Source organism: Macaca mulatta, chromosome 15, assembly GCF_049350105.2.
Source record: "Macaca mulatta isolate MMU2019108-1 chromosome 15, T2T-MMU8v2.0, whole genome shotgun sequence".
Classification (NCBI taxonomy): Eukaryota; Metazoa; Chordata; class Mammalia; order Primates; family Cercopithecidae; genus Macaca; species Macaca mulatta.
Genome location: NC_133420.1, coordinates 116,875,210 through 116,897,119, shown reverse-complemented (window position 1 = coordinate 116,897,119; position 21,910 = coordinate 116,875,210). Strand labels below are relative to the sequence as shown.

The following is a 21,910-nucleotide window of genomic DNA, read 5'->3' as shown; positions in this document are numbered from 1 at the left end:
GTCATGAAGGAGAAGACACTTCTACAGCCAGGGCTGTGCCTGAATAATGATGTACATGGGTGGAGGCGGGGGAGGTTCACATTCACCTCTAGAATGGGTTTTCTGCTTTGCTTGAGAAATGCTTTAATTGGCTGTCATTAGTAATCCCGTCAAGGGTGAAAAAACCTCCCTTGTTAGGACTCAAAGCAAAAAGCTGTCTCTGAGGAGTAATGAGCAATATACTCTTTCTAATATGATGCGGAAGCACCTAATATTTGTTATTGGTGTTTACAGAAATGATTACTTCTCAAACATTGCTGCTTACAGAAATGATTAATTCTCAAACTCTGTCGGGAAGGTGAGTATGGTAAGGATTTTACAGGGAAGGAATCTGAAGTGTAAGAGAAATCATGTCTTGCCCCAGGTCTCGAGCTAATCTGTGACAGGTTTCGGGGCGGTGCCTGCTCCTCTGAGCCTGTCCTGGGAGCTGGCCACACTGCCCTGGGTGCACAGCACCGTGGGCTCTGTGCGTGCCGTCCGAATATTCTTCTCCCTCGACAGCTTTGCACATCAAGAAGCAGCTACCAGCCCATGCTTCCTGGCAAGACCCGTTCCCTCTCTGTTGTAAGGATGATACAGTCTGCTTTGGAGATGATAAATACTAGCATTGACGCGTATTTATTTGCTTTTACTTGGCAGATTCTCAGTGCTGATTTTGAGATGATGGGCTTGGGAAACGGGCGTCGCAGCATGAAGTCGCCGCCGCTCGTGCTGGCCGCCCTGGTGGCCTGCATCATCGTCTTGGGCTTCAATTACTGGATTGCGAGCTCCCGGAGCGTGGATCTCCAGGTGTTTTGTTTTGTTTATTATGTTTATTTTATGTTTATGTTTTGTTTATTTTGTTATGGGGTCCGAGGCGTTTGTTGTTCATTGCCAGCCAGGGCATTTTGCACGGGGCACATGCTGTAAGGTGAGTTTAGGGCTCTGCACACCCCCACAGCCCTGGGTCAGACCCCAAGCGGCTCCGCTTTGGGTGGGAGAGGCCCCCCCTGTGGTTGTGTAGGATTGCGGTTGTATCCCTCCCTGCTTTTCCTGTGAGTTAACAGCTTTCATTTGAGCTACTGGGGTGGTTCTGGGAAGACAGCCTGCTTACATACACTGGCCACAGTCCGTCGTTTGCGGTCCTCCAGTGCACAAGATATCGAAGAGCAGTACTGGAAGTGTGCTTGGATGATGGGTGTAAGAAATATGTTTTTAAAGGTACCAATCTTTATCTTCATCATTTAATAACGATAATTTTAAGGTTCTCATTTACTGTTGCAGTCATGGGTCAGGTACGGTGCTGAGCAGTGACAGAGATGGTCCTCTTGATCAAACTTGAATCGGTCCCTTCTGAGCCGTTGTCTTGACTAGGCCTTGATCTTGGCCCCTCCCAACTCCCACTCCCTGTCTTTGGCGTGCCCAGCCGAGTCATAGCAAAGGATCCCGCTAAGCCATCCTTCTACCCCTGATCCTTGACCAGGTTCCTCATCCCTACCCTTGCTGTCTAAGTGCTTGGCCTGCGTTTAGCAAGAATCTCGTTAGGCCAGTTTAGCAGGAATCCCCCTACTCTGAGGGCGATTTCCATGCACCGGCTCCCCGCACTGTGCTCGCTCATTGACTGTAAATCCCTAGCTGTGTTTGATGTGTGCAGCATTGAGCACAGTTTCCCTCTCTTACCGCAATCATATTGAGTAGTCTTTCTTACCGTTTTAATAAATGTCAGAATAATTTCTCTTCCACAGTACTTTACACAAATGACTCCTTTGGTGCACAAACCCTACAAGGTTGGGACTTGACTTTCCTCATTTCACAGGGTGTCAGACTGAGCCACAGAGAGGCTGAGGTGGAGCAGGGATTCCACCCCGCGTGGGCTTAGCCGTGGCACCTCAGCCTGTCTGCGCTTTGTCCTGTTCTCACACTTACCCTCCTGGGCTTGTACTCCCTGTGTCTCAGCTTCCACAGGAGCTCCTCTTCTCTGGGCAGATGAAGTCTGCTTGTCTGGGTTGGAGAGCTGAATCTGTTTTCAGAAATCATGTCTGCTAAAGATTTGTTAAGTGCTTTGTTAGCGGAGAAGGACAACTAAATATTTGAGCATCATCTCATGTCAGGTAAAGCATGAGGCATTCTATGCACTTAGCGTATTTAAGCCTCACGAAAACCCAGTGGGAAGCGTGGTGTGAGTGCATGGAGCCTGCCTTCACTTACACTGACAGAGACCATTTTTCCAGAAGAACCTGTGCCAGCTTCTTTACAGTTGACTTAAAACACAGAGCCTTGGGCACTCGTGTATATGAGGCTGGTGCTGGCCCTGGGCCCCAGGGTGGTCTTTGTGGAGGGCACTCAGCTGGTCCAGGCTCCGTGGGTAACTTGGCATCAGCCCTAACGCTGTGGTCTCCTTGTAGACACGGATCATGGAGCTGGAAGGCAGGGTCCGCAGGGCGGCCGCGGAGAGAGGCGCCGTGGAGCTGAAGAAGAACGAGTTCCAGGGAGAGCTGGAGAAGCAGCGGGAGCAGCTCGACAAAATCCAGTCCAGCCACAACTTCCAGCTGGAGAGTGTCAACAAGCTGTACCAGGACGAAAAGGCAAGGCCTGCTTTGTTTCCTCTCAGTTCTCTTCTAAGGGATGGTGTCTACATTGTCTGTTTCTTCTTGGCAGGAGGATGGGCCAGCGGCTGGGTTTAGGTTTATGTAATTATGTGGAAAGAGCCCGTTGATCAAGCTGTGGGCATTCTCCCCCTTTTCCCTCCAAGTCCCTGGCTGGGCTTGCGGTGAAGCCTTTTGCAATGGTAATAAACAGGAGAAATGCAGAAGAACAATTTCAGATTCGTCCTATTGGCTTTTTTTTTTTTTCCTCTCTCCTATTGATTTTTTTTTTCCACTTTCTACAAACATGTATTAAATACCCACTCTGTGCCAGGCTTATGCCAGGTGCTTATATCTCAGAGGAATGATATTTGTGCCCTCCAAGTATCTAACGGAGAGGAGAGGCAGACTCTACTAAATACTAACAGAGAAAGTAGGGTACTGCACACTGGCTTTTAAGCTAAGAATAAAACCAACAAATCCTGCGTAGATTAAAAGGGGCTTCCTGCTAGTTAAAATATCTAAGCTTTATGTGTCAGGTTTTCTGGTTTTCTTTTTTTTCTTTTTTTTGAGATGGAGTCGTTCTGTCACCCAGGCTGGAGTGCAGTGGTGCAATCTCGGCTCACTGCAACCCCTACCTCCTGGGTTCAAGAGATTCTCCTGCTTCAGCCTCCTTAGTAGCTGCGACTACAGCTGCCGGCCACCATGCCTGGCTACTTTTTGTATTTTTAGTAGAGATGGGGTTTTTCACCATTTTGACTAGGATGGTTTCGATCTCTTGACCTTGTGATCTGCCTGCCTCGGCCTCCTAGAGTGCTAGGATTACAGGTGTGAGCCACCGTGCCCGGCCTGGTTTTCTTGTGTAGGAATATATGGCTATATTTTGTTTATTAAATTGTGTAACTGTGTGAGTTACTAATATCTCCTGTCCCAAAGTGCATCAAACTCATGGCCACTTATTAATTAGAAAAATTTGGCTTTTTTTTTTTTTTTTGTGATGGAGTTTCCCTCTTGTTGCCCAGACTGGAGTGCAATGGTGCCGTCTTGGCTCACTGCAACCTCTGCCTCCTGGGTTCAAGTAATTCTCCTGCCTCAGCCTCCCAAGTAGCTGGGACTACAGGTATGTGCCATCACGTGCAGCTAATTTTTGTATTTTTAGTAGAGATGAGATTTCACCATGTTGGTCAGATTGGTCTCAAATTCCTGACCTCAGGTGATCTGCCCATCTCGGCCTCCCAAAGTGCTGAGATTACAGGTGTGAGCTACCGTGCCCGGCCTGAAAAATTTGGCGTTTATAATACATGTACCTCTCTCTGGAGTGGCTAATTTATTGGAAGAAGGTTGTAGCTCAACTTCCATTATCTTGAATTGTCTCAGAAAATGAATTATTTCCAGGAAGGGACTCAGACTTTTCTCGCATAACTGATTTAAAATGCAAGAAGTACTTTTTTTTTTTTTTTTTTAAATTTGCGGAGTACTTTCCTGTATTTGCAAGCTCATATTTCTTCCCTGGGAATTGTTCATAATGTTATAGTAATAAAGTGCTTCTTTATGTTTCTTTCCTTTTCTCACTGGTCAGATACGCTTTTTGTGCTCCTGAAATCCCCTTTAACCTCATCTCTCAAAAAGAAAAAAAAAAGAGCATCAAGTAGCTATTTGAAAAGAGAGTCTGTTTTCACAGTTTTTCTCTTATAGAATATGCGATATAAATGTCTTTTCATTTTGGTGAGCAAGGGTGGGTTCTCACATCAAACCTTAGCTGCAGGAGGATTTTAGCTGTGGTTTGGTGGTGGGAGGCATGGAGCTTCTGAGTCAGGCAGACCTGGGTTTAAAGTTTCCTCAGCTGTGTGATTTTAGGGAAGTCACTTAAATTCTCTGGATCTATTTTCTCAACTGTCAAGTGGAAACGAGAAAGGAATCTCACAGGGTGCCTGTGAGGACTGAATGGGATAATGTTGATAAAGCGTTTAACACAGTGCTCAACGTAGAATGGAAGCTCAGCAGCTGGTGGTTGGTATTATTCTGCCTCATTGTGCCAATGGCAGTGGAGGCCGTGATCACAGCAGCAGTGGTGGGTGCAGTCGTAAGCCACCACGGTAGTGGTGATAATATTATCTCTTTCGGTATGGACATTTAATAGAACAGAGAATTAGTCTGTTTAAGGCTGCTATAACAAAATATCATAAACTGGGCAACGTATAAACAAATGTTTATTCTCACAGGTCTGGAGGCTGGGAAGTCAAAGATTAAGACAAGGGCAGATTCATCGGGTGAGGGCCCACTTCCGGGTTCATGGCCGCCGCCGCCTTGTGGTGTCCTTGCCTGGTGGGAGGGACGAGGCAGCTCTCTGGGGCCTCTTTTATGGCACTAATCCCGTGTATGAGGGCTTGACCCTCCCAGAGGCCTCACTTTCTGACATTATCATCTCCATTTGATATTTGGTGATTTGGTTTCAGCGTATGGATTTTGAAGGACACCCACACTCAGACCATAGCAGATTTTTTTGTTTTCCTCCCATATTGAAACCTTGAAACCAAATTGTGCTAGCTTTCAAAAGAGTTAGGAAGACACCGAGGGAGGTGGAACTAAGAGCAGGCAGTGTGGCGGGGCTGCGGAAGGAGAACGATGACGGGCACCACACCAGCCACTGGAGTGGACGTTTCCTGAGCCTGTGCTTGGCCAGACATGAGGCTGAGCATTTCACAGGGACCATTTCATGAATTCCTCCCGGCAGTGTGATGAGATTGGGGCTCATTTTATTAGTGAACGGAGGCTCAGAGAGTTAGCTGCTTAACACCTAGACCCTAGAGAGCCCCTTGGCCAGCCTCCGCCCCTGCACACTGGCCTTCCTCTTCCTTCAGTGTGGACACAGCTTCTTGGCTGCTTGTACCTGAAGGGCACCAAGGTGGAGGGGAGGCGGCATAGAGGAAACCAGGTGGGCTTGAGTTGGTCAGTGCTGAAGCTGGTGATGGGTACGTGGGAGTTCAGCATACTAGCTTGTTTACCTTTGTCTGCATTAAAGACTTCACAGTAGAAACTTTAAAAACATCCTCTTTATATCTCCTTGCTTCCAAAGACCGCTGTGTTCTAACTAGCTCTGTTTTGGCTACGTGAATGAGCTGATCCTTCACCTAAATACTTTTCTCTACATTGTCTCTTTTTTTTTTTTTTAAATCTTAGAAGGTTAGCATTTGTGGTTAGAACTGGAACAAGGCTCCTTAAAAAATTTTTTAAGAACCATGGTGATTCTCAGCCATAGGAGGAGGTGGGGTGTGGGGACCTGTGGCTGGGGGTGGTTTGCAAATTACATCTGACCTAGAGATTTCCCTGCCTGTCTCTGCCAGCATTCCTCACCTCCAGCAGTCACTGTCACTCGGGTGGGTGTTGTATCCCTCAAGTGGGGGGCTGGACAAAAGCTTGAAAACCAAACCTATCATCAGAGAAAATGTGAACAAACACCTGTTCATAATGAAATTACTGCTTTGGGTCGGCCCTGTCTGATAGAATTTTCTGTGATGACAGAAATGTTTGTGTGTGCTGGTGCAGTACAGTAGCCACTGGCCACATGAGCCTGATGAATAACTGAAACGTGGCTAGTGGGACTGAAGAATTGAATTTTATCTAATTTAAATGTAAATAGCTAAATAATGGCCTCATTGAACAGCACAGGTTTGAGTGGTTGGCAGAATGCTGGGGAAAGCCTTGTTTGGGCTTCTGAGTCATAAGGAGCCATGTTCCTTGGTGGAGCAGAGGGCAGAGTCTGAGTCTCCTGCGGTTCCTTGGTGCCTTTCCCCCTTCTCTGTAAGATTCGGGAGCGGTGTGGGGAATTGGGCAATGGAAGATGAAATCACCTTCGGCCTGGGGAGTTGTGCCCCCCCGAAAGTAAGTCTCTGCAGCTTGTTGGTGTTCTCATGCAGAATGATCCATTCAGCTTATCAAATCAGCTTTTGTTTACACCCCAGCTTAGCGTTTTGACCTTATTTGTTATGGAAGTTGTTTCAGAGCAATCCTCCTTCGCCTGGCTGCTCATGATAACCACCTGCGAGCTTATGAACAAAATACAGATTAAAAATTACACTGGATCAGACTCTCTGGATGTTTGGCCTCAGAATATAGAATTTTTTTTAAAGATCTCACACATACACAGACATACACACACGTATTCATACATGGTTTTTTTTTTTTTCTAAATTTCCAGACCACTGTGATACAGCTAGCTGATCCAGAAACTGGTGATTGAGATCAAGTGTTTTGCAGAATTACACTTTTAGAAATAAAAATGCGGCCGGGCGCGGTGGCTCAAGCCTGTAATCCCAGCACTTTGGGAGGCCGAGACGGGCGGATCACGAGGTCAGGAGATCGAGACCATCCTGGCTAACCCGGTGAAACCCCGTCTCTACTAAAAAATACAAAAAACTAGCCGGGCGAGATGGCGGATGCCTGTAGTCCCAGCTACTGGGGAGGCTGAGGCAGGAGAATGGCATAAACCCAGGAGGCGGAGCTTGCAGTGAGCTGAGATCGGGCCACTGCACTCCAGCCTGAACGGCAGAGCGAGACTCCGTCTCAAAAAAAACAAACAAACAAACAAAAAAAAGAAATAAAAATACATTGTCAGGGTCATCTTTTTTTTTTTTTTCCAGTTTCCTTTTTACTCTTCTTCAGTGAAGTGATTTAAAAATTAAAGGGCATTATAATTAAGAGATATGCAGTCACATGCCACATATGATGTTTTGGTCAATGATGGACCCATAAAATTCTAATACCATCGGTTTACTGCATCTTTTCTATGCTTAGATACACAAATACTTACCACTGTGTTACAAGGCCTGCAGTATTCAGTACAGTCCCGTGCTGTACAGGTTTGTAGCGTGGGAATAGTAGGCTGTACCATACAGCCTAGGTGTGTAGTAGGCTATAATATCTAGGTTTGTATAAGTGCACTCTATGATGGTTGCACAAAGACAAAATCTCATAATGATGCATTTCTCAGAGCGTATCCCCATCGTTAAGCAATGCCTGACTATAATTCATCTAAATGTAATTTGGTAAAGCTGTTACAAAGTAATTGAGTTAATACTTGTTTTTCTAAGGTATTTCTTTCATCTTCACCCACATTTACTGGAATCCTTGAATGTTTTTAGAAGCTGAACCCGATTGGAAACTTACTGATCCCTACTTTTTTCCCCAAAATGGCCAGCTCACCTAGGATTTGAGTATACGTGAATCTCGAGGTCCTCAGCACTGAGACAGGCTTGCTCAGATACCCCTTAGAATGTCACCCAGAGGGGGTGGGCAAGTGCAAGACATCACATGAGCTTCTCAACAGCTGTGTGATGGTGACATCATGAGACATAAAGTGGGTTTCTTATGAAATAGCTGGACATGCAGAGAGGTCAGATGAATAATAAGCTCACACCTGAGTGCCCTTCACCCAGATATTATTTAAAGCAAAAAACATCATAAATACAGTCAAGGTTCTCTGGGTTCCGCTTCTCTGTCTCTTCCCTCCTTTCCCTCCTGCCTGTACAACCACTGTTGTGAATGTTAATGGTTGTCTTTGTAGCTTATATTTCTTTTTTTTTTTTTTTTTGAGACGGAGTCTTGCTCTGTGGCCCAGGCTGGAGTGCAGTGGCCGGATCTCAGCTCACTGCAAGCTCCGCCTCCCGGGTTCACACCATTCTCCTGCCTCAGCCTCCCAAGTAACTGGGACTACAGGCGCCCGCCACCTCGCCCGGCTAGTTTTTTTTGTATTTTTTAGTAGAGACCGGGTTTCACCATGTTAGCCAGGCTGGTCTCAATCTCCTGACCTCATGATCCGCCTGTCTTGGCCTCCCAAAGTGCTGGGATTACACACTTGAGCCACCGCGCCTGGCTTGTAGCTTTTATTCCTGAACTATTACTATACACGTTCATAAACAACATGTTTATTTTTTCTGTGTTTTAATGTATATGTTTGGTTACTCTATCATTCTGTAAGTTGCTTTTTGTCGTCACTGTTGTTTCTGAGGTCTTTATTGATTTTATAGATTTAGTTCATTCTTTCTAGCTGCCGTACCCTCTTTCTTTGTATAAATATACCCCAGTTTATTGACCCACTGCTTACTGGTGAGCCTTTAAGTTGTTTCTAGTTTTTTACTCCTTGAGAAGAAGGTACAGTGGGTATACTCATACAGTGCGCTTCAGGCACCTGGGGTTTTTCCAAGCTTGCAGTGTTTGCCAACTACAGTTTGGGACCTTATAGTAAGCTATGCTTAATAATTTAGTGGATAATGACCCACGTGTTAAAAAAACTAAAACTATTAGAGTGTTATTATATATGTTAACTATTGTGTTATGAAACCATTATTGCTTTTTTTTTTTTTTTTTCCTTTTTGAGACAGAGTCTCACTCTGTTGCCCAGGCTGGAGTGCAGTGGCATGATCTCGGCTCACTGCAACCTCCACCTCCACCTCACAGCGATTCTCACGGCCTCCCGAGTAGCTGGGATTACAGACCTGCACCACCACACCTGGCTAATTTTTGTATTTTTAGTAGAGACGGGGTTTCTCCATTTTGGCCAGGCTGGTCTCAAACTCCTGGCCTCAAGTGATCCACCTGCCTTGGCCTCCCAAAGTGCTGGGATTACAGGCATGAGCTACCATGCCTGACCACCATTGTTGCATTTTATATAAAAAATATGTGCTTTGGAAGGCTAAGGCAGGAGGATTGCTTAAGGCCAGGAGTTCAAGACCAGCCTGGGCAACATACTGAGACCCTGTCTCTACAGAAAATTTAAAAGTAGCTGGGAATGGTTGTTGCGTGCCTGTCGTCCTAGCTACTCAGGAAGCTGAGGTGGGAGGATCACTTGAGCCCAGGAGTTTGAGGTTCAATAAACTATAATTGCACCACTGCATGCCAGACTAGGTGACAGAGCGAGACCCTGTTTCTAAATATACATGTGTACATATACATATATATGTGTGTATATATGTATATATGTGTGTAAATGTACTGAATCACAAGATAAATTTATCATTGTGAGTCATGGTTAAAAGAGTCGGAATGGAAAGATACAGAGATACACCTGGACATTAAGTAGCTGGATGGTTGTTCATGCTCTCATTTTTATTAGCTGTTGCCACAGAACGTTGTTCCTGCTGTTATATTTCACTTTGTACAGTTTCCTGGCCTGCAGATCAGATCCTTTGGCCCTACATTTCTGTGTGTAGTATTTCACTCTTATTTCTTCCAATCTAAGTTATACACCTGATCAGTTAGCTTATCTCACGGGTTTGAGACTGGTGCTTAGTAAAAGTTTGAGTTCATGGTAAATGAATGAATGGGAATCTCAGTCCGTGTGCCAGTACTTACTGGATGTCTAGGATGTGCCTGGGGCCCTGTGTCCTTAGCAGCTTGAATGCTGTTTTGGAGAAAAATAAGATTCCCTCACATATCTAGAGAATAATCTTTTTTTTTTGAGGCAGAGTCTCGCTCTGTTGCCCAGGCTGGAATGCAGTGGCACGATCTCAGCTCACTGCAACCTCTACCTCCCAGGTTCAAGCAGTTCTCTGCCTCAGCCTCCCAAATAGCTGGGATTACAGACATGTGCCACTATGCCTGGCTAATTTTTGTGTTTTTAGTGGAGACAGGGTTTCACCATCTTGGCCAGGCTGGTCTTGAACTCCTGACCTCGTGATCTGCCCACCTTGGCCTCCCAAAGTACTGGGATTACAGGCGTGACCCACTGTGCCCGGTGAGAATAATCAGTTTTTAACAGCAGCTGGAGTTATGTGAAAGGAGAGATGGGTACTGGCTAAAGTAGTTAACAGTTTTTTTTTTTTTTTTTCTAGAAAGGTTGACTTTAGTTCGGGCACAGTGACTCACGCCTGTAATCCCAGCACTTTGGGAGGCCGAGGCAAGCGGATCACAAGGTCAGGAGTTCGAGACCAGCCTCGCCAACATGGTGAAACCCCCATCTCTACCAAAAATACAAAAAAATAGCTGGGCGTGGTGGCGTGCACCTGTAATCCCAGCTACTCGGTAGGCTGAGGCAGGAGAATCACTTGAACCCGAGAGGCGGAGGTTGTAGTGAGCCGGGACCGCACCTCTGCACTCCAGCCTGGGTGACAGAGCGAGACTCCGTCTCAAAAAAAAAAAAAAAAAAAAAAAAAAGATTGGCTTTGAGCTTTGGAGACTAAAATGGAATTTAGAGAAGGATAGAAGGGCGGCATTTCAGCATGTAGAGGACTGCGATCACAGGATTAGAAAAGGAATGTGGAGGTGTGACAAGTCCCACCTAAGTTGGGAAGAGTGTTGGGAGATAAAGATGTAAAATGACAGGTGTCATTGCTGGCCTCAGCTAACACCCTGCCCATGTGGGAGGCTAGGTGGCCATGTGTGTTCCATTTTAATGACCCCACACCCACAGCCCATTGGGTGAGAGGAGGAACCTCACACAGAAGGAATCCATCCACTGGCCAGAGTATTAATGGGTTAATTAGATTGTGTTTTGTTAATCTGAACCAAATCCTGCGGACTGTGCTTATTCGAGAGTAAATGCTTCAGATGAGTGAGACTCTTGAATCTTGGGGACTGAGCTGCCATTTCCATTTCCTTTCTTTTTCACCTTCCTGTCTGTTGCAGCAGTAGGTCCGGTGAAGATGGTTTGACTGCATCACTGCAGTTGTGCAAGTTCATGAGAATTTATATAACTTAGTGGAAGCACCACGCTTCCTTTTCTGTGTATAAGAAAGGATATCAAGCCTTCTTTTGCAATGATTGCATATGTTAAGTAACTTTCAAACAAAGTTGGCTTTTCCTTAATTAAAATAATGTTATTATGGGCAAATTTGAAAACAAAAAAGAAAAATTCACCTGTAGTTCTCACCCAGAAATTAGCTACTGAGAACTCTCCACTCCCTTTCTTTAAAAAAAAAAAAAAATACAGATTACACGTAAGCTTTTATCAGTTACTACTTATACTTACGCTTTTATAAATGTAGATATGCCATGAAAAATTGTAGAATATAAGTGGGGTTCTTTAAATGATAAAATGTTTAACCGTTTCTGGCTTTTGCATATTGTTTAAAACAAACAAACAAACAAACCCCGACATCGTTGGCTTATCGTGCCTTACTATCTTAGTTGAGGCAACTACTTTGTAAGTAGACAGTGAGAGGTGTGATTCCAGATGAGAGGACTCTGCATACCTGTTTGCAGAAGGGAGCTTCTGTAGACTGCTCTGATATCCAGCTGGGACTGGTAACTATGTTTTGAACATAAAACATACGTTTGGTTCTGGCGAATTTAGACATACATGTGTTGTTTCTGTTATCTGTTACTGCATATGAGGTTATCCCCAAACCCATGACAAACATGTGTTTTGCTCCCGCATCTGCAGTTTGGGGAAGCTCGGTGGGAACGAGTTGTCTCTACTCTGCGCTCCATGTCTGGGGTGCCTTGAAGGCTGAGGTTAGAGTGATCCAGAGAGTCCCTTACTCAGGGGCCCGGCAGTAAGTGCAGCTGTCACCTGAGACCTGGGCGGGGCAGGGGCCAGGACCAAGACACCTACACTCCCTTTTCCACGTGGCAGCGTGGCTTTTTTTCAGCATAGGGCTGGGTCCTGGGAGTTAGCATCCTCGCTCACAGCAGACGCGGCCAGCGGGAGGAAGCTGTGTCATTTTTTGTGTTTGTGTCCTAGGGCTGCATACAAATTAATACAGACTAGATGACTTAAAACAACAGAAATGTGTCCTTTTACAGTTTTAGGGGCTAGGAACCCGAAATCCAGGTGCCAGTAGGGCTATGGGAGGACCCTTCCTCGCCTCTCTAGCTTCTAGCATTTGCTGACACCTTTGACATTCCTCAGCTTGTAGGTACAATTTCGTGCAGTTTCCACCTCTCATGGCCTGCTTGCCTCTCAGTCTTTTCGCCTGTTCTCCTCCTCTTCTAAGAACACCAGTCATGTTGGATAGGGCCCACCTAGAGACCTCATTTTCATTTAAGTACATCTGCATAGACCTTGTTTCTTTTTTTTAATTAATTAATTAATTAATTTATTTTTGAGACAGAGTCTCACTCTGTTGCCCCAGGCTGGAGTTCAGTGGTACGATCTTTTTTCAATGCAACCTCCACCTCCCAGGTTCGAGTGATTCTCCTGCCTCAGGAGAGTACGTTGGGAGTACAGGCACCCACCAAAACACCCAGCTAATTTTGTTGTATTTTTAGTAGAGATGGGGTTTCACCATGTTGGCTAGGCTGGTCTTGAACTCCTGACCTCAGGTGATCCACCCGCCCCGGCCTCCCAAAGTGCTGGGATTACAGGCGTGAGCCACCACGCCCGGCCTACCTGGTTTCTAAATGAGGTCATTCATGGGCTCCTTCACAGGTTCCAGGTGGACATGAATTTCAGGCGTACGCTGTTCAACCCACAGCCCCTTTTGTTGACCTTGCCTTGGAAGTGAGCATGGTCACTTCTACATTCATTAGAAGCAAGTCACTAAGGCTGCCCTGAACTTCAGGGGAATTGGACTCCTCCTTTAGGAGTAGTGTCAGTGAATTTGTGGTCATGTTTTTAAACTACCTCATTCGTGTGCATAGAAATAATCTTCACGCAACCACTGGTGAAATGCTGTTTTCTTTTTTACAGATTCGTACATGTGTACATATAAAACAAGTTTTTAAGGGGCCTAAATAAAAACAGATACTTGGGTTTTAGTTTTTGGCAAAAGCCAGTGGAGATTCACTTGTAAAGGTGTGCATTATCTCCTAAGGAGGGAATAGAGTGGTTTAATTCATACTTTTATGTTGTTAACAGAGGCTGATTAATAATTTGGATCTGGGCCAGGCATGGTGGCTGATACCTGGAATCTCAGCACTTTTGGGAGTCCAAGGCTGGTGGATCACTTGAGGTCAGGAGTTCGGTCAGCGTGGAGAAATGCCATCTCTACTAAAAATACAAAAATTAGCTGGGTGTGGTGGTGCATGCCTGTAGTCCCAGCTGCTCGTGAGGCTGAGGCTTGAACCTGGGAGGCAGAGGTTGCAGTGAGCCAAGACCACGCCATGCGCTCCAGCCTGGGTAACAGTGAGACTCCATCTAAAAAATCATCATCATCATCATAATTTGGGTCTGAAGACTTCAAAAGATCCTGGGTCCCCTCTCGCAGTGGCCACAAAGGCTTGGGGGTGGCATCACCTGCTCTCTGAAATGCCTGGGGAAGAGTCTGGGAGACCCTGAATTACTCACTAGCACTTTGTGAAGGGAAAGGCACATCTTCCTGCTGATGTGTTCGTTTTTGCTTGCCAAAAGTTCGAGTCACAAATGGCTTCATTTTCGGCATTTGCGCTTGTAACATTCTCACTCGGCTGGTTTCTCGCAGCTGCACATCCACTTCGACATTTATGCGTTTTACTTCTTTGTTAAAATATGTGCATTAACATTGCAGTGGTGCAAAAATAATGTTTTAGCAACAGTTCCTTTGTCATGAAAATAGAGTTCCTGTATCTTTCCTGAAGAGGAGCAACGGAGTAAAGAAAGAATGATTGCTGAGTGGAAGAACAGAGGTGTTGGTGACTTGCTTATCGTTTTGTGTCCGGAAGAAGAAAAGCTTAAAGAGGGAGTGGGGAAAGTGCAGGGGGCACTCAGCCTCACTGTGGCCATGCTCGCCTGTGTGACCTGCACCCACGTCCCAGTGGTTTCAGGGAGCTGCCCGGTTTCTCCTCTTGCACAGTAACTTGGGGTATGAGGAGGCTCTGAGGTGTTTACAGTGCTCTCCTCTTGTAAAGAGTTGGTTCATGGAATGCGTTCTTGAGTGTCCTCTGGGCCTGAGATGGGGTCGCTTCTCTCACGTGCAATGGCATTTGTTTATGAGTGACTTTTGCTGAAGGATTTTGCCTCTTCAAAAGGAAATAATTCACAAGTCTGGTCATTGGTTCTGCTTTAGAGTTTCAGAGTGCTTTTGTAACATGAACATATTTATTTGTTTTTTGGAGACAGGGTCTCAACTGTGTTACCCAGGCTGGAGTACGGTGGCGTAACCTTGGCTCACTGCAACCTCCGCTTCCCTGGTTCATGTGATTCTCCTGCCTCAGCCTCCCAAGTAGCTGGGATTACAGGCACGCGCCACCACGCCTGGCTAATTTTTGTATTTTTAGTAGAGATGGGGTTTCACCGTGTTGGCCAGGCTGGTCTTGAACTTCTGACCTTGTGATTTACCTTCCTCGGCCTTCCAAAGTGCTGGGATTACAGGTGTATGCCATTGCACCTGGCCCGACATGAACATATTTAATTTCTCACTTAATTTCTTTAGGAGACAGTCATTCTTGCTGCTTGAGACAGAGGGGGAGAGAGTGAGAGCCGGAGAGGTCATGGAAGGCTCCCGGGACCTGAGAGTGGCCGGCGTGGGGCTGCTGGGGGCTGCCAGGTCTGCTCGTCACACTGGCCCCGCCAGACTGCGTTCTCCTGTGGCCAGATGCAGTCCTCAGAGGGTTCCAGTGTCTTCTCTCTGGGCCAGCTTTGCTTGTGCCCCTGAGAATGTGACGATTGTCTTCTGGAGGGTTGATTTTCTTGGGGAACCAGAGCAGTCTTGTGCAGATAAACGTGGTGTCTCTTATCACCTTTAATCCCTGTGATTGAGGAATCCAGAGTTCTAGAGCAGCTTTTCTGTTTTTCTTCTCACCGATTTTCCGGGTCCAGTTCTGTCAGTCCGTTCGGTATTTGTTCTGTTCGGCCCTGGCCTGTGCCCAGTCATGTGCAGGCTGTGTTCATGTACCACTGAGTGCTGGACAACGATGAGGAAGTGAGTGTACTGGGGTCAGTGTAGACAGAGAAACCACCCCTCTATTTGAAGCAGGAAGGATTTGATATAGGGAAATAGGTGCCTGTAAGCTGTGGGAAGGGCCTGCATTGAGGTGGGATGGCTCTCAGGCACTATCTCAGCCTACCACAGGAGCGGGCTGCCACTGAAGGAGGCAGTGTGGCAGGTTCTCAGAGGCAAGGGCAGCCTCCCGTTTGCTTCTCCTCCTTTCCTTCCTCCCGCCTCCCCTCCCTCCATCCTTTCTCTTCCTTTCTATCCCTCTACCCTTCTCCCTTTGTCATTCTTTTCCTCCCTCCATCCTCCTCTTGCCCTCCTCCCCTCCAGACTCTGTCTCTCTCCTCTTCCTTCCATCCCTTTCCTCCATCCTTCTCTCTGTCCTCTTTTCTTCCCTCCTCCCCTCCCTCCATTCTCCCTCCTCCCCTCCCTCCATTCTCCCTCCTCCCCTCCGTCCATTCTCCCTCCTCCCCTCCGTCCATTCTCCCTCCTCCCCTCCGTCCATTCTCCCTCCTCCCCTCCGTCCATTCTCCCTCCTCCCCTCCGTCCATTCTCCCTCCTCCCCTCCGTCCATTCTCCCTCCTCCCCTCCGTCCATTCTCCCTCCTTCCGTCCCTCCATTCTCCCTCCTTCCGTCCCTCCATTCTCCCTCCTCCCCTCCCTCCATTCTCCCTCCTCCCCTCCCTCCATTCTCCCTCCTCCCCTCCCTCCATTCTCCCTCCTCCCCTCCCTCCATTCTCCCTCCTTCCGTCCCTCCATTCTCCCTCCTTCCGTCCCTCCATTCTCCCTCCTCCCCTCCCTCCATTCTCCCTCCTCCCCTCCCTCCATTCTCCCTCCTCCCCTCCCTCCATTCTCCCTCCTCCCCTCCCTCCATTCTCCCTCCTCCCCTCCCTCCATTCTCCCTCCTCCCCTCCCTCTGTCCTCCTTTCTCTCCCTCTCCTCTCCTTTCTCTCCCTCTCCTCGCCATCCTTTCCTCTCTTCTTCCTCCGCTCTCCCTCCTGCCCATCCTCTCTCCTCCTTCCCCGAAGCACCTGCAGTGTGCCTTGCCCAGAAGATGCTGGGGGAGAGTGTGAGCCAGTCTTGGGTTCAGGCCCCCTCGCCGTCAACCCTGTGGTTATCTCTGCAATGGTCACCACACCTCATGAACCTTGTTCTGCCGAGCTGGGCACCCGGGTGATCCCACGGCGGGTCCTGCGCCCTCCCAGCGGGGTGCTTTCCCACACCCACCAAGCTGCGAGGTGGACGGGGTGGGAGGATGTTACCCTTTGTGTAACAACACAGGCATGTGTTGGCAGGAGCTATTCTGGGTGTGTAGCAACAGTGTCTGTGTGTACTAGGTGTTTTCCTGGATAGGTGGTGTTTTCTGAAGCTTCGTAGAGAGTTACACTTAATCTCCCCACGCCCTTCCATGTAAACTTGGTGACTTGTGCACACTCTCCCACAGCTGTAGGTCCAGACCCGCCCTTCAGCCCGTCTGTGTCCCCTGCCCTGGAGTCTCCTCGGCTGCTCTCTGACCAGGATCCTACCATTTACGCTGACATTTGACTCTGTGCCGTAAACAGCCACCCCTCTGCTGTTGGTATTCTCACGCTCAGTTCAACTCACACTCACATACACACACTCATTCACACTCTGATCCATGCCCACATTTTTGGGGTTCCCACTTGAGATGCCTGTAAGGTACCCCTTTTAAATAAAACTCAGGAGGCCACCCTGCGCAGGTTCCATTTGGGGAAACAGAGGCACAGAGAAGTTAAGTGATGCCTCCAAAGTCAAGGAGCAAATTAGCAGCAGACCCCAAACCAGATGGCACAGTCTCAGGTCTTCATGAAAATCCCTCCCATCCCAGTCTTCCCTGTGCTGCCTTCTCTCTCTGTCACTTGTTTCTCTTTTCTTTTTCCTCCCTTTATCCTCATTTGTGAGCTTCAAAACCATTTGTCATAGCGGATCATTGTTGATGGAGCTATACTGTGAAAAGAAAATTGCTGAATTTTAGGAGTGAAATTACAAGTGAGAAATAGCGCAGCAAAGACCTGCCCTTCTAAAAGTTCCTGAACCTACCTCAAATTTCTCCAGACAACGCGTTTATCTCAGCATCTTCTGATTCACCTTTCTCTTCCTCTAAAGCCAGCCTTGAAGATTTTTAAAAATTGTATTGCAGACGTAATTATCCATGTGACAAGCTTATGTGTGCGTATCTGTGTGTGTAGGCTGATTGTGGAAAACTGTAAACATGAAAAGGTAGAGTGACCCCGGGAGCCCCCACACATCCAGTGCCAAGCTTTGGGGATTATAACTCATGCTGTTTTAGCCATGAGTATTTTAGCACACATCCTTAAAAGGTGGGATCGTCTCTCTCATAGCCACAATACCATGATCGTACCAAAACATCCAGTTCTTCCTTCATGTCAAGTATTCAGTCAGTCACAACAACATTTCTGTGTTGTGTAACTTCTTAACCCACAAAACATAATCATGTCATCTCTAGAGGCTTGTGGACTGGACTAGTTTCCTCATCATTTGGTGCCCTTTTCCCTATGGGAACATACATCCAGTGACCCACCACTTGGCTCAGTGGTGGCTGTAGGCATGAAGCATTTGGGAGTCACTGCTTGTCTTGTTTGTGTGTATGAATGAGTGTGTGAGTGTGTAATCGTAGCAGGACGCCATAAATGACTCATTTGCAAGTCTCTGCCTCTCTCTCCTTCCCTCTCCCCGCTTTCCCTGTCTCCCTCCCCTTCTCTGTCTCCCTCTTTCCCTTGACCTTCTTATTCCTCTGGAACTTGCTGTCCCTAGCTGCAGGTGGCTGTTGAGCACTTAGCGTGTCCCAGCTGAGATGTGCTACAATCTCAGCACATCTTACTGATGTGATACAGCATATCAGTAAGATATGCTGGAGTACAGAGATTGAGTGTAAACAAGCCCAATTTCTCAATAATTTTTATGTGGGATACATCTTGCAGTGATAATTGGGATACATTAGGGTAAATAAAATATGAATTTCATCTGTTTCTTGTTTTTAAAGTTGGGATAAAATTCACATAACATACGATTCATTATTTTAGCCATTTTTTAATGTATTATACATCTCAGTAGTTTGGGTATGTTCACGATGCCATGCAACTATAACCATTGATTCCAAAACTTTTTTTTTTTTTTTTGAGATAGAGTCACACTCTCACCCGGGCTGGAGTGCAGTGGCACCATCTTGGCTCACTGCAACTCCGCCTCCTGGGTTCAAGCTATTCTCCTAGCTGGGATTACAGGTGCCACCACACCCAGCTAATTTTTGTATTTTTAGTAGAGAGGGGGTTTCAGTATGTTGGCTAGGCTGGTCTCGAACTCCTGACCTCAAGTGATCCGCTCACCTCGGCCTCCCAAAGTGCTGGGATTACAGGCATGAGCCACCACACCCGGCCAGAACATTTTTATCACCCCAGAAAGAAATGTGTACCCATTAAGCAATCCCTCCCCATTTCCCTCTTCCCCCAGCCCCTGGCAACCACTGATCTGTTTTCTGTCTCTAGAGATCTTCCTATTCTGGGCATATCATGTAGTGTAGAATCACGCAGGACATGGCATTTGTTTTGTGTCTGGCATCTTTCACTTAGTATGTTTCCAAGCCTCATCCGTGTTGTAGCAGGTGTCAGTAATACTTTTTTCCTGTGGCCGAATGCTGTTCCCTTATGTGGATATAGCTGTTTGCTTTATCCATTCACATGTTGACGGACATTTGGATTGTTACCACTTTTTGGCCTTCATAAATAATTCTGTGAACATTTGTGGACAGGTTTTCGAGTGGAGATACGTCTTCATTTCTCTTGGGTGTATACCCACAAATGGGATTGTTGGGTCATATGGTAGCTCTGTGCTGAACTTTTTGAGAAACTTACAGACTTTTTCATAGGGATTGCATTTTACATTTTACATTCTTAGCCGCTGTATATGGGGGTTCTAATTTCTCTCCAGCTTTTCCACATTCTTGTCAACACTTGTCGTTTTCCTTTTTTATTTTTATTTTATTTTTATGTATTTATTTTTTTTCGAGACAGAGTCTCATGGAAGGCAATGGCTTGATCTTGGCTCACTGCAACTTCCGCCTCCTGGGTTCAAGTGATTCTCCCTACCTCAGCCTCCCAAGTAGCTGGGATTACAAGTGCCCGCCACCACACCCAGCTAATTTTTGTATTTTTAGTAGAGACGGGGTTTTGCCATGTTGGCCAGACTGGTCTTGAACTCCTGACCTCAGGTGATCTGCCCACCTCGGACTCCCAAAGTGTTGGCATTACAGGTGTGAGCCACCTCGCCACCTTGCCCAGGCTATTTTTTTTGAGATGGAGTCTTGCTCTGTTGCCCAGTCTGGAGTGCAGTGGCATGATCTCAGCTCACTGCAACCTCTGCCTCCTAGGTTCAAATGATTCCCCTGCCTCACTCTCCCAAGTAGCTGGGACTACAGGCGCACACCACCATGCCTGGCAAATTTTTGTATTTTTAGTAGAGACAGTGTTTTGCTGTGTTGGCCAGGTCTGACCTCAAATGACCTGCCCACCTCAGCCTCCCAGAGTGCTGGGATTACAGGCGTGAGCTACCGCGCCTGGCCCCTCTTTTGAAATTACAGCCATACCAAATATGTGAAGCGGCATCTTCTCATTTTGATTTGCATTTCACTAGTGACTAATGAGGTTGAGCATCTTTCATATACATATTGGCCATTTATATGTCTACTTTAGGGAGGTGTCTATTCAAATCTTTTGCCCAGCCTGTTTCTTTTTACCTAATTGAATGTGGCTATTAGAAAATTTTTAGTTTCCAGGTACAACTGACATTTTATTTCTATTGAATAGCACTGCTTTGGATAGCACCATTTTGAAATTGGTAAGAGGTAAAAAGATTCCAATGAATACTTGATATTCTTCCCTTCATTCTTATGTCATTCCTAGGTCACTAAGATTAACTTTTTCATTATAAGGCAGTAACACGAGTAACTCTGAAGCAGTAACAGGAATTTCAGTACAAAGAAGTTTTCCAGGCATCTGATTGCAGGGGGTTGACTTGGGTTAGATAAATGTCCTTTTTAAGAAACCCTGAAAATTAAGGTGGACCCACGCCCTCAAAGCAGGTTGGTTATTTTAATGAGCCGAACAAATACAGTAGTTAAAAGTCACCTTCTACTTTTTACAATGTGATCAGCATCCTGCTTCCAAGTGAGCTTTTCAAATATTAGTATTTTAAAAATTAGTCATTACATCTTATTGAGCTTTCAGAATGTGATACTTTATTATAGATTTGTTGCCTTGAAAACTTATTATGAGGCTGAGTACAGTGGCTTACGCCTGTAATCCCAGCACTTTGGGAGGCCGAGGCGAGCGGATCATGAAGTCAGGAGATGGAGACCATCCTGGCTAACACAGTGAAACCCCGTCTCTACTAAAAATGCAAAAAAATTAGCTAGGCATGGTGGTGGACGCCTGTAGTCCCAGCTACTCAGGAGGCTGAGGCAGGAGAATGGCGTGAACCTGGGAGGCGGAGCTTGCAGTGAGCCGAGATTGCGCCACTGCACTCCAGCCTGGGCAATAGAGGGAGACTCCGTCTGAAAAAAAAAAAGAAAACTTATTATGAAATATTGAGCTTATTTTTCTAGGAATCTAATATAGAAAATGTTTGATCAAAATATACATGTTTCCCAGGATGGAATGGTCATATTAAATTTGTACATGGGTGATTCACCCAGATTCTTTGAGGTTTAGTTTCCAGTTAATTACTGGTGGTGCTTATCGCCTCCTTGTCTATGACTGTGTTTTCAGGGAACAGCTCGTGAACACCAGGAAGTACAGCTACCCCTAAAATCCCTCTGCACCAATATGTGAAAAACAACCTGGCTGTTTAGAGTAGAATATATAATTCATTTAAGAACTATTTTGTTGAATTATGGCCCGGCACCGTGGCTTACTCCTATAATCCCAGTGCTGCAGGAGGCTGAGGCAGGAGGATCACTTGAGGACAGGAGCTGGGGGCTGCACTGAACTATGATAGTGCCACTGCACCGCAGCCTGGGCAACAGAGTGAGACTGTCTCAAATTTTTTTGGCCAGGCGTAGTGGCTCACTCCTGTAATCCCAGCACTTTGGGAGGCTGAGGCGGGTGGATCACAAGGTCGGGAGATGGAGACCATCCTGGCCAACATGGTGAAACCTTGTCTCTACTAAAATACAAAAAATTAGCCCGACGTGGTGGCGCGAGCCTGTAGTCCCAACTACTCGGGAGGCTGAGGCAGGGGAATAGCTTGAACCCAGGAGGCAGAGGTTGCTTTGAGCCGAGATCATGCCACTGCGCTCCAGCCTGGGCGACAGCGAGACTTCGTCACAAAAAATATATATATATTAAATCAAAAATAAAAATGATTTTGTTGAACTCAGAGTTTTTTCTTCTTTATAATATGTTGAATCCCAAAAGAAGCTAAGAAGCATTTTCATAGTTTCCCTGAAAATGATTCAACAAAATTTCTATAAATATAAAATTGT

At 46.3% G+C, this 21,910-nt stretch overlaps 1 protein-coding gene across 10 annotated transcripts in view; it reads left to right on the top strand.

Annotated features, from left to right (window-relative positions):
* The window catches only part of GOLM1 (golgi membrane protein 1), a 77,128-nt gene that overhangs the window by 20,631 nt on the left and 34,587 nt on the right, over positions 1 to 21,910 (top strand). For 4 of the 10 annotated variants that reach the window (XR_013404929.1, XM_028835295.2, XM_015118012.3 and 1 more), the window contains exons 2-3: positions 679 to 828; positions 2,424 to 2,603. Coding sequence is in view for 8 of the 10 variants with exons in the window: in XM_028835295.2 (XP_028691128.1) it covers positions 700 to 828; positions 2,424 to 2,603 (309 nt within the window). In the remaining 2 variants the exon portion in view is untranslated. Of the gene's footprint in view, positions 1 to 86; positions 338 to 454; positions 604 to 678; positions 2,130 to 2,423; positions 2,604 to 21,910 lie in introns of those variants that run through there. The other 6 variants (XR_013404927.1, XM_077966288.1, XM_077966292.1 and 3 more) reach the window with 4 other exon arrangements.